The sequence below is a fragment of the Bufo bufo genome, chromosome 3 (genome assembly GCF_905171765.1).
Source record: "Bufo bufo chromosome 3, aBufBuf1.1, whole genome shotgun sequence".
Classification (NCBI taxonomy): Eukaryota; Metazoa; Chordata; class Amphibia; order Anura; family Bufonidae; genus Bufo; species Bufo bufo.
In genome coordinates, this window is record NC_053391.1 from 599,912,603 (window position 1) to 599,930,904 (window position 18,302).

At 47.2% G+C, this 18,302-nt stretch overlaps 1 protein-coding gene across 1 annotated transcript in view; it reads left to right on the top strand.

Annotated features, from left to right (window-relative positions):
* The window catches only part of POU6F1 (POU class 6 homeobox 1), a 122,358-nt gene that overhangs the window by 70,051 nt on the left and 34,005 nt on the right, over window positions 1–18,302 (top strand). The window contains exons 7-9 of the mRNA XM_040425920.1: window positions 6,285–6,535; window positions 14,229–14,357; window positions 16,635–16,853. Coding sequence (XP_040281854.1) covers window positions 6,285–6,535; window positions 14,229–14,357; window positions 16,635–16,853 — 599 coding nt within the window. The remainder of the gene's footprint in view (window positions 1–6,284; window positions 6,536–14,228; window positions 14,358–16,634; window positions 16,854–18,302) is intronic.

The window sequence follows — 18,302 nt, forward strand, 5'->3', positions numbered from 1 at the left end:
GTGGACCAGGGCAGCCTCGCTCCCCTGCATCCCACCAGCCAAGGGGTCACCCATCCAAGCCCCCTTTTCCAGCGTCCTGCCACTACGGTGCCAGTAGCTGAAGGGGTGACCCTGCTGGACCAGAGGAGGGGTGAAGATGGCAACAGGGAAGTGAAGAGAGGTGAGGTCGCTCCCTCCCTCTCTACCTGGTGGCAGTAATACAGAGGTTAACAGGGCACATTGCTTCAATAGCCCAGCACCCTGCAGCCATTCCCTTCTTCCCCCTCTGGCAGTTTTTATTCATTGCCTAGCAGGACAAGAAATTACCAGGTGCATACTTCGGCACATAGGGGGTTAATATAGGTGGAACCAACTGGCAGGCATTTTTCTATGGCGGGAGTCCGAGCACACGGCCGGACGTGCTGTGCTCTCAATGCAGTGGATGTGGAGCGATTCACTAATCGAACTATGGACCTTACCGCCATGACCAGAGTTCCAGAGCGGACGCTGAGCGCGCCGCTCCAGAAGGGGTTAACAGCATCAGGAACAATTCGGCCGTGCCCGCGGGGTGGAGCCTCCGTCCGTTGAGGGGGCGTGGCAACAGCCAGGGCGGGCTCATATCGCGGTGCTTGGTCCCTCTGCGGTCCGGCCGATGCACTATTCGGCTGTGCGCAGGGGCCTTGGATTGCCGTCTTGCGGCTTGCTGAAGGGCCGCACTTCATCCCCCTGGGGGGGGATGTGCTCTCCGGCGCGAAAACTTCGTGCCCTTCTTCCCCCTCCCCAGAAACCTGCTAGCTCTGCCCCCGGTCATGAAGATGACCTTAACCCTTCCTGGCCGGCCGTGGCCGGCATATCTGAAGAAAGATAGAGTTCTAAGGGGGCATGGCACTCCCAGTGCAATGTTCCTCATGTGGAGGAATTTAACCCTTCCTGCCTCTTGTCATTGAGGCTATCATCTTAGTTAAAAAAAAGAGATGTGCGTCAATACGGCCCTCTCCACACCCCTCATTACCGCAAGACCATCCTGTCTGCGCGGTACCACACTAGGCCCGTGTCCTATCTCAGATAACGAGCACCTCTCATAGTTCCCAATCCGCCCTCCGAGCCCTTTGGTTGATAATTCTCCTCATCTGCAAATCCCGTGGAGGACAGCTGATGTTCCCAATCAACCCTTCGGGTCGTTTGGTTGATAATTCCACCTGCGCAATTTAGTGCTGGACCTCTGAAGGATTCCAATCCATCCTCTGTGGCCGTTGATGATTCTCACCTCCGCATTACAGTGGAGAGCCCTCCGGGTCGATTGGTTGATAATTCTGCGCCTGCGGAATTCAATAGCGGGCCTCTGACATTCCCAATTTACTCTCCGGGGTCGTTTGGTTGATAATTCTCCACCAGCGCATTCAATAAAGGACCCCTGACATTCCCAATCTACCCTCCGGGGTCGCTGGGTTGATAATTCTTCACCAGCGCATTCAGTAAGGGACCTCTGACTTCCCAATCCACCCTCCTGGGTCGTTTGGTTGATAATTCCCCACCTGCGTAATCCAGTAGGGGTCCGCTGGGACTCCCAGTCCACCCTCTGGGGTCATTTGGTTGATAATTCCTCGCCGGCGCCATTCAATTAAGGACCTCTGACCTTCCCAATCCACCCTCCCGGGTCGTTTGGGGGATAATTCTCCACCTATGCAATCTACCTCCGGAGTCGCTTGATTGATACTACACCGCCTGCGCAATCTGGAAGACGGACCTCTACAAGCTCCCATCCCACCCCCTGGGTAGTTTGGTTGATAAGTCCCCACCTACGCAGTCCACAACTGCCAGGGGCGAGATTCTGAGGAGTAGACCTACGCGCGAGCGGAACACAGCGCATCTTTTCTCCTCGCAACCCCACCCTCCCTCCCTGTGTTTTACGCTCAGACACACCCTCCCTCACAGGGGAGGGTCCGTCCGGAGAGGAGGGGGGGAAAGAGAATCACTGATTCAGACCCTGACATGAGTCCGAAGCAATCTCCTAAGATTGCGTCTAAGGTGGCCAGTAGTACTTGTCATATGCATTAACCCTTCCTTAGGTGGAGTAATTGCACTACTTCGGGATACAGCACCTGCCTTATACATTATCCCCTGCCATAGGCGGACTAAGTACAATGACATGGGGTTCGGGACCTGCCATATGCAGATCCATTCATGGCACGATGACATTATCACTGGTTACAATGTGTGCTGTATGCATTACCCCCGTACTTAGGTGCAACAATTGCACTCCCACGGGGTACAGGACTCGCCATATGCACTACTTCTCGCCGTGTGCATTCGCCTCGTGGGGTATTCTCCCTACGACTGGCTAGTACTTGCCGTATGCTTACACCTTCCTTAGGTAGCTAATTGCACTACCATTGAATACGGTTCCGACTGTCGCACTATCCGTCCATAGGCGTGCTTCTGTTGCATTACCCCCTTCCGCAAGTGATCCAATAGCGGGGAATAACTAAACATCTTCGGATGCTGCAATTCTGCGGCACCACGGCTCTTGGTCCCTTCGCTTATTTCCAAGGGGGCGTGGCAACAGTCGGTACTCGCAGGTGCCTGGCACTCTTACCCTGGTGCTATATGGGTGCCACCAGTGGACACGGTGGCTATTCCTTCCTTTGGTGCTGGTTTCGCGCATGATTATAACATCCTCTGTCTTCTCAGTGGGTTCCTAGCATCACTTTATGTCCTAGAGATCCCCCATCTCCATGGGCCTCCGTTGTTCCAGTCGGTCATGGTTTTGTCCGCATCAATACGTAGTGCATACACCATTGCACATATACGGGAAGTACGTTCCAGCGAATCGAGTGTTTTCACTGACTCCGTATTCTCTATCCACCACTCCCCTTTCCCTGGGAAAGTGCTTATGCTGGCACTCAGGTTTAGCTCCTACAGCTTGTTCTACTCCACAGGTGCAGCTTTTCTAATGCTCGAGTTCGTGGTCGCTCCAGTGGGACATCCCCCTCAGGTAGGGGTCCTACCCTGGCGCTTGCTTGGCAGTTGCGCCTGTTCTGCGCCCTTCCAGGTAGAGTTTTAAGGTTAGCTCTACTTAACTGGGGCAGTATGGTACGTGGCTTCTACAGATAGTCTCAGGCCTCCCCCTCAGTTTTGTGCTGACGGGGCAAGCGCTGGCTACTACTGTGGGAGCGGTGTTGCTCACAGCTCTGCACAGCTCTTTCGTCAGGCGGTGGACTCTCTTAACACTGAATTCGGTGGCCTCTGCGGGTGACCCCCTCCTCTGCGGGGGTATGGGGCTAGCAATACAGTGTGACTCCCCTTGCCTGGCTTCCTCCTCAGGCGGAGTTTTTTTGCACAGCCCCTTAATCCTTGGCTACTTTTGTATAGCGCCGGTCTCAGACGGGGAATGGGCTTAAACCTAGCCTATTCTTCTCCTGTCTTTTCCTCCTCTGGCTCAAGGTTCATAGCCATTACGCATGACTTGGTAGTTCCTACGTTGCTACCTTCCCTCATCTGCATTTGCACAGGGTATTAGTTTGGTGGCCTTCCATTCCAGGCACGATCCGGTCCGACTGGTGGGCTGTGGCACCCTCCACATTCCTTCTTCTACAGAGACTCTTCCATTGGTCTGGGTGTGCTAACGATATTTACACGAAAGCTTCCCACCTTTCTCTCCAGAGCCAGAGTTCCGGAAGCATGCGACGTAGACCCCCTGATTCTTCTTGGAGGGAGTTCTCCCCCCTTACGTGTTTCTTCTCCTCCTTCCCAGGGTTCTACGGAGGATCCGGATGGAGGACATTCCGACAAATCCTAGTCGCTCCGAGTTGACCCCGTCGCGCGTGGTATGCTGACCTCGTTCTCCTTTCTGGAGACGTCCCTTGGTCACTGCCACTCAGAGACGACCTTCTTTCGGGGTCCGGTCTTACATCAACTGTTGATGACGGTGTGGCTATTAAAACCTCCATTCTGACGTGGAGAGGCTTTTCAGCGGATGTCTTCCGCACTATGATTCGGGCCAGGAAGTCTGCATCGCCCAGGATCTATTGTGGGACCTGGAGGTCCTTCCTGGGCTCTGTGAAAGCCGGGACATCCCCTCCTTTCCTGTTTTTTCGCTCCCCACGGTCCTATCCTTCTACATTCAGGGTTGGACCTTGGTTTAGCCTTAGTTCCTTGATGGGTCAGGTGTTGGCGCTTCTGTCCTGGGGCAGCTTCCAGTGTACTCTGGTTTCCCTGGTGCCCATGGGGACCTTCCTTCTGGGAGGGGCACATACGGTTCCTTTGTACCGTCCTTACAGCCTTGGGGTCTGTATGTGGTTCTCTCAGCCTTTCCAGTCTTCTCCACTTGAGCCCTTGCGGGAGTTCTTACTCCGGCTCCTGTCCTAGCGGTAGTTTTTTTTGTGGCTATCACATCCATCAGGCGGTTGTCTAAGTTGGGTGTGCTCTCTTGCAAGATTCCCTTCCTGGTTCTTCTCAATGATACAGCAGTTCTCCGGCTCATTCCTTCTTCCGAAGGTGGTCTCTGACTTCCATATCAATGACGAAATTGTCCTTCCTTCACTGTCCCTTCCTTCGCACCCTACGGAAGGGAGTTACATTATGGACGTGGTCAGAGCTCTACTCATTGTTAGCAGCCTCCAGTCCCTCTCGGCGTACGGACCCCCTTTTCCTTCCGGAAGGTCCTCGCTAGGGATTGACGGCCTCCAATGGGCGATTGCATGTTAGATTCGGTCTGCAAGTGCTGACTCATACCGCGCCCGGAGCAGGGTTCCACCCTTAGGTGTCACGGCTCGCTCTCCCAGAGCGGTGAGCGCTTCTTGGGCTAGGCGGAATCGCACTTTGGCTGCACAGTTGTGTAAGGCGGTTCCGGTCCTCCTTACACATGTTCACAAGAAATTACCAGGTGCATACTTATGCATCGACGGTCGCTGCGTGGGTCGCGGGTTTTGCAGGCGACAGTTCTTAGATGCCTGCAGGGACGATTGCTTCCATGGGTCTGTGGCTTTTTCCCTTCCTGTGGACTGCTTTCGGACGTCCCACGGTTCCTGTGTCCCCCAATGAATATGGGCAAGAAAAGGAGATTTTTGTATAACTTATCAGTAAAATCTCTTTCTCGCTCTTCATTGGGGCACACAGCACCCACCCAATATTGTTGTCCGGCCACAGTTGTAGCTGTTGCTGGTTTGGACCCAGTTGGGTCCTTTGGCATGGTTGGTGTTCCATGTTTTCTCTTTGGTTGGCTTGCTTCTCTTACGGCTTGTACACAAACTGAAGCTCTCTCTCCAGGCTGGAGGGGGTATAGCTGCCGGGGGAGGAGCTAACAGCTTTTACTAGTGTCAACGCCTCCTAGAGGACATGGCTATACCCATGGTTCTCGTGTCCCCCAATGAAGAGCGAGAAAGAGATTTTACTGGTAAGTTATACAAAAATCTCCTTTTTTTGATTAAGCTGAATATATGTTAAAAAAACAACAAGATAATTATCTTGCAAATCATCCTCCATACCAATAGTTCCCTGGTCCTCTACAATCTTTGCTTACACCACTGCATGAATGATGACTTGTTCCGACATTTCACTGCAGCAGTCAATCCCTGTCCTCAGCAGTCAGTAAAGTCAACAGATTAACCTTTCTCGACACAGATTGGCATCCGTGGTTTTTGTTATTTGACCACATATCCAGCTTATTTGAAAATGTCTAAAAATCCTGGAAAATCACAATTAGGGCTCATGCACTTGAACGTAATTTTTGTCCATTCTGTTTTTTTGCAGCCCTTATACGGAACCATTCATTTTAATGGGGCCGCAAAAAACAGAAATGACTCTGTGTGCCATGTCCACATGTCCGTTCTGCAAAAAAATAGAACATGTCCTATTCTTGTCTGTTCTGCGGACAAAAACAGGCATTGTTACAATGGATCCGCAAAAAAAAAAAAAAAAAACGGATGCAACATGGACGTCACACTGATGTCATTCGTTATTTTTTTTTGCAGATCCGTGTTTTGCGGACCGCAAAATCCATACGGTCGTGTGCATGAGCCCTTAGAGGCATGTTCCCATTCATAGTCTCTGCCTATTAGAGTTGCATTAAGTTATTGACCTCCTGCTGGGCAGGAGAGTACGCCTGGCAGTACAGTTTAGGCTGGGCAGGAGAGTACACCTGGCAGTACAGTTTAGGCTGGGCAGGAGAGTACGCCTGGCAGTACAGTTTAGGCTGGGCAGGAGAGTACACCTTGCAATACAGTTTACAAATGCAATGGTCTTTTGTGCTATCTTAAGTGGCATAAACTTCTGTATTATTATTAATTTTATATTAATTTTTATAGCAGCATCAGTCTTGAATACTGCCCTACAAACCCCGGTTCAGGCAGCTCCAGCCATCCAGACCGTTTATCAGGCACAGCCAGCAGTTCAGACGCAAGCTGCGCTACAGGCCGCTGTACAGCCACAGGCGGCACTGCAGGTCCCAACAGCTCTACAGGCCCAAACAGCCATGGTGTCCAGTAATGTAGCCAAAGCAGAACCTCAGACACATCTCACTGTCCAGCCAGCAAGTTTCACTTTCAATCCAGCTATTGTAAGTATGTTATGAATATCAGTGCGTATAGTAATTACACATTAAAATAATGGAACAGGTGTAAAACTTCGGGTTGGCTCTGATAACTTTAGTGATTTCCCTAAAATGATAACAGAACTGCTCCATTTGACATTGAGGGCATTCAAATAATACATATATAAAGGCCCGCTTTACATGGGCTAACACAGAAAGCAAATCTCGGGACCAAACAGTTGGTTCCTGATAATTGCCTGCTTGTCAAAAGAGGTGAGAGCTGCATTCTCATGCCGCAATCATTTTCTCGGTATGGAGACTAGTGATCGCTCACCCCTATACAAATCCATTGTTTTTAGGCATCAGAAACAGTGATCTAGGTGTCTGCATGAGCAGTGCTTTCATCTGATGAATGAGCGGTGATCAGCGTCACTTTTACAAGGGGCAATTATTGGTAACAAACATTCCTCAATTGTTAGCCTCCCTAAAAGGGCCATAAAGACACCTTTCCTGACATGTCTGTTTCAGTAAATACGAATATTCTCCATAAAATTCTGGAGCATCTTCTTTTATAACTCTATGTTGTTCCCTTCCTCTATTATTGTTCCTAGAAATGTATAAATAGATTGCCAAGTAGATGTCAGCAGGTGGGGATGTTTCATTGCACAGTCTCACACTGTCCAATCAGTACTGCCAGTGTAGGAACACATCCCTACACTGGCAATTTAGACATAATTTTCTAGGAGAAATAACAGAGGAACAGCACAACTCAGAGTTAAAGGAAAAGATCTTCTGAATTGTTATTATATGGGGAAGATGAATATTCAGTAAAACAGAAATGTTAGAAATTGTGGCAGATCTTCTTTGAGCCTGGTTGGATTATGATAGGCTACAGTACATAGGAGGGCCTTGCACCTATCTCTAGAACGGAGCCCGCAAAGTGAAGGAAAGCTGACCATGCATGCGCAGCCGGCCAACATTAATTTCTATGGGATTGCTGAAATAGCTGGGCCAGCTATTTCTTTCAGCCCCATAGAAGTGAATGGAGCAGTGGCCGTGCTTGCACAGTTCGCTTCCCATTCATTTCGATGGGGCTTCTGAAAATAGCCGAGCGTGCCGCTAGCGATATGCCACCAGTTTATGAGATGACACAACTCCTTTAAGCTGGCCATACACATTAGATAGAAGTTGGTTGATGGTTGAACATCAGTTGAACAAACATCCGGTGAAAGATCTGTTCCAAGAAACGGCCATACACATTTTAGTCCACATTGGACATTACTGTTCAGACAGGCCATACATGTTCAATGAAGTCAAGAGATGGACGAAAGATCTTTTGGGAACACTCTTTCAAAGAAAGATCTTTCATCTAATCTTTTCTTGAAGGAAATATCTTTAGTTTGGCTGTACTTTTAGTCTCACTGCTCTTACAGTAAAGAATGTATGTGGGTGTAGAGACTTTGTTTCCTCTGTATGAATTGGATGCTATTGTTCTAGTTACAGACCATGGTTTATGTACTGTCTATTGATATTATATATCATATTATACATATTGATGAGATCACCCACGAGCCATATTTCCAAGATAATTAACCACAATTTTTCTGGGAACAAAGTTTTATCTAATTATAACCAGAAAAAATGGTTTCTACACCAGGATAGATGGAGATTCTTTACTGTAAGAGCAGTGAGACTAAGGACCTCTCTGCCAGAGGATGCTGTTTTATTTAAAGGGGTTTCCCAGGAGTAGAGTAGGATAGGTCATCAATATCTGATTGGTGGGGGTCTGACTCCTGATCTGTTTGAACAGTCATGTTCACAAATGTCACGTTCATTAATCACATGCATGGGTGTAGGAACCCCCAAAAATCTGGGGGGGACAGCATTTTTGCTCGCCGGGTATATTCTTATTCAGTAAACGGCGAGTTGTTTATATCGTTAAATTTTAAGTGTGTGTGTGTGCGCGTGTGTGAAAAACCTCACAACAAAAAAATATGCAAAATGAACAGTTCTTTGTTTATCAGGTATATATTTCAGTTATTCCGGGGTACTTTCTCTGCCCCCCCCCCCCCCCCCCCCCGCCAAAACAATAATCTCCCCTTATATATAATTTACTTACAGTTCTGAAGACTCAGGGGTGCTGGCTGGCTTGGCCGGGCAGAAGGAGTGTGGGAGACTGTGAGGCCTTTTTCTCCAAGCTGCTCTGGATCAGTGCTCTGGGCAGCTGGGCTCCGGGCTGGAAGTGGGCACAATAAGAAAAAAATATTTTTCATTACACCTCAGGTCAGACCACCAATCAGACCCCCAGTGTTTATCAGACCTCAGCTAACAGCCCCAATAAGATCCCCAATGTTAATAAGACCTCAGATCACACTTCAGCTCAGACCCCAATATGAATGACCCCCAATCAGACCTCAGATAAGAGCCCCATGCCTCATAGCACCCCCTAGTGCCTCTCCAGCAGCCCCCAGTGCCTCTCATCAGCCCCCCAGTGCCTCTCATCAGCCCCCCCAGCGCCTCTCATCAGACAGTAATAACAGCCCCCCCAATCATGTGCCAGTAATAACAGGCCCCCCCCCCATTATGTGCCAGTAATAACAGGCCCCCCCCAATCATGTGCCAGTAATAACAGGGCCCCCCCCCCCATTATGTGCCAGTAATAACAGGGCCCCCCCAATCATGTGGCAGTAATAACAGGGCCCCCCCAATCATGTGCCAGTAATAACAGCCCCCCCAATCATGTGCCAGTAATAACAGCCCCCCCCATTATGTGCCAGTAATAACAGTGCCCCCCCCCCCCCATTATGTGCCAGTAATAACAGGCCCCCCCCAATCATGTGCCAGTAATAACAGGCCCCCCCCCCCCCCATTATGTGCCAGTAATAACAGGGCCCCCCCAATCATGTGGCAGTAATAACAGGGCCCCCCCAATCATGTGCCAGTAATAACAGCCCCCCCAATCATGTGCCAGTAATAACAGCCCCCCCCCATTATGTGCCAGTAATAACAGGCCCCCCCCAATCATGTGCCAGTAATAACAGGCCCCCCCCCCATTATGTGCCAGTAATAACAGGGCCCCCCCAATCATGTGCCAGTAATAACAGGCCCCCCCATTATGTGCCAGTAATAACAGGGCCCCCCCCCCCCAATCATGTGCCAGTAATAACAGGGCCCCCCGCCCCCCCCATTATGTGCCAGTAATACCAGGCCCCCCCCATTATGTGCCAGTAAGTATTGTATATATTTGAAAAAAAATGAACACTTATACTTACCTCTTTGGAGCGATGCGATGCAGGCCTCTTCCGGCCTGTGTCTCGACTCCAGCGCTGTACGGCTCAGGCTGCCTAGTAGTGCCGGCAGCCTATCAGAGGAACAGGAAAGGGACACACCTCCCTGCCCTGCTCCTCCGCACAGCCTTCTGTTTGTATCGCTGTCCTGAGGACAGCGATACAAACAGATCACTATGGAGATGAGCGCTTCGCTTCCACAATGGAAGCGCTCATCTCAGTGCCTGCCCCGCCGCACACATTGCCCCGCGGCCGCTGGGGGGGATTTGACCATACCTGTCCTTCCCCATCCCCCGCATTATTTCCTGGGGGGGATCCGTGTCCCCTGTCCTTCCCGCTTCCTACACCCATGATCACATGGTCTGTTACAACCACAGGCGCTATATAATGTACTGCACTGTGCTTGCTATGCTGTGAGGAGGCCGCAGCTCTTATAGTAACAGTGGTCTCCTCAAACAGTGGAGCGGCAGTGCTGAGAGTCAGGCTCCTACCAATCAGATATTTCTACTCCTTGAAAACCCCCTTAAAGGAAATCTATCATCAGATACCTTCTTATAAATCCATCTGCCGTGCAAGATGCGTGCTTGTTATGACGTTCATTTGATCCTAGTTCGATCTGTGTCCCCATTGTGGAGAAATTATCCTTTTTATTTTATGTAAATTAGCCATTGGGTGCAAGGAGGGCATTGCCATTGGACCTGAGGCTCTGCTTCTTTTCACTCCGCCCCTTCATCATTTTCACTGATAACCAGGCAGTGAAGACGTACTCACACCTGGCCCTGAAGTCTTGCAGCAGCGTGTTTAGCGTACGCACTGTACATGGCTGGAGATCAACAGACAGAGATTCCATTTGCCCTCCCATCTGTAGCCTGTACTGCGTGTGTGCTGAATGCACTGCTGTGCCAGGTATGAGTAAGTCTTCACAAAATTATGGGAGTGCAGCCTTGAATAAAACCTGAGCCTCGGGTGCAAGGAGGTGCAATGGCAACGGCCTCCTTGCACCCAGGGGCTAATTTGCATAAAATAGAAAGACTAATTTTTCCACAATGGGGCATGGATCAATAGAGGACCAAGAGTGTTTGAATGTCGTGACAAGCACGCATCTCTCATGGCCGATGGATTTATAACAAGGTGTTGCTCACAGATTCCCGTTAATTAAAGGCTATGTACACTTTTTCGAGGCAATTATTGTTTATGATTGCATTTCACTCATTTTTGGCTAAAAATCATATTTTCAATTGGCCTTTAAAAATATTGAGCCGTTCTGTCACAAAAGGGTTGACTGTTTTTCTAACTGTGTGACTGGTACTTTCACTTTCACTTTGCGCTGGTCATCTAATAACCCTTATCTGTAAACTCCTAAGAGATCATAAACGCTTATTTAAGCCACATTCTTATCAGTAAGATAAGGATTGAGATTTAATGAGTGTTTTTTTATGTCAGAGAGCAGAGATAAGGAGCCCGTCAGCTCCCCAACTGATGGAAAAGACAGAAAATCCACAGGCTGCCACTGCACCATGTCGCTATGTACACAAAAAAGGACTTTATATTTTTAATAAAGACCAATTGAAAAAAATGACTTTTAGTGCAAAATAAGTACAATGCAATAATAAAAAAGTTGCCCCCAAAGGTGTAAAAAAAGTCATTTTTTTAGCCTTTATTTGGAAGGGTTTAAAAGGGACCTGGACACCTTTCTTGAGAGTAACAATAGTGTAAGGCTACTTTCACACCTGCGTTAGGTGCGGATCCGTCTGGTATCTGCACAGACGGATCCGCACCTATAATGCAAACGCTTAGATCCGTTCAGAACGGATCCGTTTGCATTACCATGAACAAAAAAAAAATAAAAAAATTTTTTTTTTGTTCATGATAATGCAAACGGATCCGTTTTGACTTTACATTGAAAGTCAATGGGGGACGGATCCGTTTGAAAATTGAGCCATATTGTGTCATCTTCAAACGGATCCGTCCCCATTGACTTACATTGTAAGTGTGGACGGATCCGTTTGCCTCCGCACGGCCAGGCGGACACCCGAACGCTGCAAGCTGCGTTCAGGTGTCCGCCTGCTGAGCAGAGCGGAGGACAAACGGTGCCAGACTGAGGCATTCTGAGCGGATCCGCATCCACTCAGAATGCATTAGGGCTGGACGGATCCGTTCGGGGCCGCTTGTGAGAGCCTTCAAACGGAGCTCACAAGCGGAGCCCCAAACGCTAGTGTGAAAGTAGCCTTAGATGTACTAGATTAGGGTACTTTCACACTAGTGTTATTCTTTTCCGGTATTGAGTTCCGTCCTAGGGGCTCAATACTGGGAAAAAACTGATCAGTTTTATCCTAATGCATTCTGAATGGAGAGTAATCCGTTCAGTATGCATCAGGATGTCTTCAGTTCAGTCACTCTTACGGTATTTTCTCCGTCCAAAATTCCGGAACACTTGCCGGAAAGCCGGATCCAGCATTATTTTTCATTGAAATGCAATAATGCCGGATCCGGCACCAAGTGTTCCGGCAAAACGGATCCGGTTTTCTGGTCTGCGCATGTACAGACCTTTAAAAATGCTGAAAAAATTCATACCGGATCCGTTTTTCCGGATGACACCGGAGAGACGGATCCGGTGTTTCAATGCATTTGTTAGACAGATCCGCACACGGATTTCCGGATCCGGCAGGCAGTTCCGGCGACGGAACTGCCGCCCGGGTCTTCACAACGCAAGTGTGAAAGTACCTTTACTGAGATCATTGATTCAGTTACTATATGTTATTGTGGTCCATACATGGCACTGGTTGCTACAGTTCAGTATCTAGTCCTTTTCTATGTCTGTTTACTGTGTAGTGTTCCATAACCTTAAATTTATCTGTGTTAAACTTTATTTTCCACCGCTTTGTCATCTACTGTGTTCAATACCGTACACACCATTGTATCATCGGCATACATTTATATTGTGCAGCTGAAACGTGTATATGTTGTGACATTTTCATAATCTCCTCCTATGTAAATGTCGCTGCAGTTGCCATGTTTACTGATTGAAGTCATATGGTTAGCACAATCCAAGGAAAACATATCATTGACTTAGGCCTCATGCACACGACTGTTGTGTGTTTTGCAGTCCGCAAATTGCGGATCCGTAAAACACGGATGGCGTTCGTGTGCGTTCCGCAATTTGCGGTACGGCACGGACAGCCATTGATATAACTGTCTATTCTTGTCCGCAAAATGGACAAGAATAGGACAGGTTATATTTTTTTTTGCGTACCACGGAACGGAGCAACGGATGTGGACAGCACACAGAGTGCTGTCCGCATCTTTTGCGGCCCCATTGAAGTGAATGGGTCCAAACAACGGTCGTGTGCATGAGGCCTTACAATGAGCGACTTGCCATTCTTATAGCTGATCCTTCAACTATTTTTTTCATAATCCTCTACACAAATCCCAGTGCTCCCAGTGGTAATTGTCAGATATAACTTTGGTCTCTTTCACCCAAATGTATTTGCAGTCTGTGTATGGCGCGTATTTTGTTTATCAGAATCCGCTGCTAATGTTAATGAATAGGGGTATTCACATGGGCGTATAATTTCCATCAGTATTTGAAATCCACACCATGTCCGAGTTTTGTGCTTCCAAATCCTCCCATTATAGTCTATGGGAGGTTCATCATGAATGCAGGAAGGAAGGAATACGCATTAAATCCGGATGAATTACTGAAGCAATACTGATGATAATCTGGATGGTATTTCATCCAGGATCTGTATATTGCAGAGCAGGGTTATGGATGGATTTTGATAATACTCGTGTGAAAGTGGCCTTTCTCTCTTATCACCTATCCACAAGGGCCCCTGTTGTTGTGATCAGTTGGAACCCTAAGGCTGGGTTCACACTTGAGCGTTTTACAGCGCGTTCAAACGCGCTGTAAAACGCTCAACACATGAAAACCAATGCTTCCCTATGGCCCTGGTTCTCACTTGAGCGTTTTACAGCGCGTTTGAACGCGCTGAAAAACGCCCTTCGCTCAAACAAGTTCTTGAGCTTCTTTGGGGCGTTTTGACGCGCGTTTGTGGCCATAGGACACTGCAGTCAATCACACAAACGCGCGTCAAACGCGCATTTACTATTGCAAAAAACTCGCATAAAAACGCGCGACAAAAACGCGCGTTAAACGCGCATATCAAATACGCTCAGGTCTGAACCCAGCCTAAATTATCAGACATTTATCTACCACCGTGTCGGTACGAGGTGATAAGTGTTGATCATAGGAAAATCACTTTAACAAGCCAAATGACCAAACCAGTAACCCCTTTAAAGAGGCCCTGCCAGTGAACCGATGCTTACTGCGCATGCGCCGTTGCACTGTGTGCATTTTTACCAGGTGAGAGAAATGTGATTTTTGTGAAAATTTGTGTTATTTCTTCTATTATTATCATGTTTTACTTTTCCAGATCAGCGCAGCGTCAATAGGAGGTCAAACCCAGTTACTGAACTCTCTGGCTGCAGCTCCTATTATTGCTAATGCTATTCCTGGAGTACAAGGCATCACTAGCCAGATTATAACTAATGCTCAGGGTCAGGCAAGTACTGCCTTCACTTTTACTATTTCAGTTCATTTTGTATTAATTTGTTTGCAAAGGTTAGTGCTAATATGGTAGATACACAAACCTACAAAAATTACCAGACCACACGCAATTTACAAAAATTGGGGTTTACAAAAAATGTGACATCATTGGAGGAAGAGGGACGCAGACAGGACTGGCAATATTAGCTGTATGCATGTATGTAAAACAGAGATTTGCTTATGCACATAAAAGGCTAATCATAAAGTGCAGAAGCCTAATAAAATGATCTGCAAGTGTTTATACCAAATCAAATATAGTTCAAAAGAGAGCCATTACCCATACTCCAAGATGGCGCCTTCTTTTTTTTAAACTCGTTTTATTGAAAAAGAGTAACAAGGCATGTTTGTGGTACATTCAGATGAACATAAAACAATAGTATGCAGTATACAATGTCAAACAGTACAAGAATATCGTCTGTACTTAGGCAATTCAAGGCAAGAAGCAAATAAAAGTTTCCTTGCATATACGGTGAGAATACAATAAATTGAGCCAAAACAGTGAAATCTTGTGAGGTTTGTGTATCCTGACACCTTTAAGGATCAATGGAGACCGCGGATCTAGCTGAAGTGGTTAAATGTGATTCACACCAGAGACTCCATACTTTCTGGAGTTTGTCAGGGCATTTCCTATTTATATAGATCACATTTTCAAAAGGTATTACTTGATTCACTAGCCTTTTACAGACCCCTATTGTAGGTAGATCATCCGCCATCCATTTAAGAGCGATTACCTTTCGGGCTAGAAACAGAGTTTCGCTCAGGAATATTTTATTGTCGTGAGGCCAACCGTCATTATCCAGAATACCCAATAAGCATACCTTGGGACATAATGGTATTGGATCTATACCCAAAGATGAAAGTACCCCTAGCACTTCCTGCCAATAAGATCTAATGTGCGTGCATTCCCACATCATGTGCCAAAAATCAGCGCTAATATGAGAGCACCTTAGGCAACTGGGTTGGGGCAATCTCCCCATCTTGTGCAGTCTAGATGGCACCTTCTTAGAGTAGGCGCCATCTTGGAGTATGGGTTTTGTAGGTTTGTGCATGTAATCATAACCATAGGCACGAATCATTGTGTGGCCTAAAAGGAATAATGCAAAATATGGTATAGTTTGTTGTTGTTTTTGGTTTATGTAAGAATCTTTCTAATATAGTAGATGTTCTCTAAGTAGATGTTCTCTAATTACTTCTATTGGTGCACTTAAAGTTTTATAGACTACAACTGTAGGTCCATTACTGTTGTCAGGATCATAACTAGAAAAGACTGGGTCCCAAAGCAAATTTTTTAATGGCCCACCATCCACAAAGCAACTTCCCTGTAACACCCCTTACCCCTCCTGTGGCTAGTCAAGACCACCCACACGCCATATAACCCCCACCCACACAGTAGTTACGTCCCCTTAGTGCACACACAGTAGTTATGCCTCCTTAGTGCCCCAACATAGTAATATTGCCCCTTCACAGTAGATTTGCTCCCACACAATAGTGCTCCCCTTCAGTGTCCCCACACAGTAATACTCCCCTTCAGTGTCCACACACAGTAATGCTCCCCTTCAGTGTCCCCACACAGTAATGCTCCCCTTCAGTGTCCCCACACAGTAATGCTCCCCCTTAGTGCCCCTACACAATAGTGCTCCCCTTCAGTGTCCCCACACAGTAATGCTCCCCCTTAGTGTCCCCACACAGTAATGCTCCCCCTTAGTGCCCCTACACAATAGTGCTCCCCTTCAGTGTCCCCACACAGTAATGCTCCCCTTAGTGTCCCCACACAGTAATGCTCCCCCTTAGTGCCCCCACACAATAGTGCTCCCCTTCAGTGTCCCCACACAGTAATGCTCCCCCTCAGTGCCCCCACACAATAGTGCTCCCCTTCAGTGTCCACACAGAGTAATTCTCCCCTTCAGTGTCCCCACACAGTAATGCTCCCCTTCAGTGTCCCCACACAGTAATGCTCCCCCTTAATGCCACCTTGTATTAGTGAAGCCCTGTATCGTTAATACTCATCATGCAAGCCGGGGAGGGCACAGGACAGGAAATGAGGCCTGGGCTGTAATGGATGGCAGACATCCATGATTGTCCGGTTCCCCCTTGCCACTGTGGGTCCCATAGCTGCTACAGTGGTAGTTCCACCCCTGACTCTTCTATAGCTAGACAGGCATGCAAAAAATGTTGTTAATTGGTTCTAACATTATATGACACTCCTCTATTAATTTTTTCATCTGTGTCATAGGTTATTGGCGCACTCCCATGGTTGTTGAACTCACCAGGGATCACCGCAGGTGCTGCGGCAGCTGCCATATCCGCCCCAAATTTTGTGCAAGCTGTAACTCCCCAGCTTCTATTAAACGCCCAAGGACAGATAATTGCCACTCTGGCTAGCAGTGCCATCCAGCAAGCAGCAGTACGGAAGCAAGCATCCCAGGACGTACCGGCTAAGACAGAGCATCAGGTAATATTGTATGTGAGGATGCAAGTAATCTAGTAGTAACTGTAAGGCATGTGGACATGTCAGAACAGGTTAGAATAGATCAGGTACACACGTGATGGATACACAGCAGATTTTTCATTGCGGACTTTCGTGTGGTAAATCCACAGCATTGTACAGTTTCAGCAATGTGGGTGAGATTTTAAAGGGAATGTGTCATCAGAAAATGACCCATTGTTTAAATCATATTTTTATGTTAAACATAAATATTTTTAGAATTTTTACATTTTTTTTAATATTTCATGTCACTATCGTTAAAGAAAAATGATATACCGATTGGCCATAGACCCTACAGGGAAATTTCCTGATGGGCCGATGCTTGGAGGGCCACCCAAGCCCTCCTCACGGCTGCCAGCTGGGTTCATAATGATCCAAATCTCTCTTATGTACCTGGTCAGCAGCCGCAGGTGTCCACCTGAGTTCAACTGTATTGATGTCCTCGGGACAGCGATAAAGTTGATTACTGTGGCGGAGAGCGGAGGTGGCAGTATTTTCTATATTGCTCTGCACTAATGTGTTGCCGGCCCTGCCTACTTCTGTTGTCCTGCCTTCTGTCATTTTGGACCCACCTACAACATGGGGCAACTTTTACCTTTTTTTCCACAGCCACTTTTAGTTCCCAGTCCGCCCCTGTATAATCCTGCAGTTTTCACACTGGTCACTAGGCCTAAAATATGTAAAGACTTCCTGTCTTTGAGAGCAGCTACATGGGCCACAAACACAATGGACAGGAGTTGACCCCCATCAACTTTTATGGGATATTTTCTAGGCACGCTCTGTGACCTGTGCAGAGGTCAGGAGGGAGCAGATAAGCTGTGATATTCCCTACTGGGAATGCTGGATCCTGTGTTATCTATATAGGTGTTACTTGTCATTGTAATTCTGCCTGCAGAGATGATGACTACTGAGACGTTACCTGCAGAACAGGAAATCATGACAAAGTATTAGACCTAATGGCCAGTGTGAAAACTGCAAGATTATATATGTTTTTGAAATATACTGTTGATAGTGAAATGGAAAATAAACAAAAAAAAGTTATTCAAAAATTCAAAAAAATATATAAATTGTTTAGCATAAAAATGTGATTTAAACTATAGGAGGGAGATTTATCAAAACTGGTGTAAAGTAGAACTGGCTTAGTTGCCCATAGCAACCAATCAGATTCCACCTTTCATTTTCCAAAGGAGCTCTGAAAAATGAAAGGTGGAATCTGATTGCTTACTATGAGCAGTCAGTTTTCTTCTTCTTTTTTTATTACACATTCCCTTTAAAGTCAATGGGAAAACTGTTGGCGGAGTTTTGAATGTAGATTTAGCAGTGGGATACACCGGTTTTCCGCTGTTGAATCAGTAACGGATATTAGCTGTGTGAACATACCCTAACAGTGTATGAGCGCATAATTTGCATAATCAA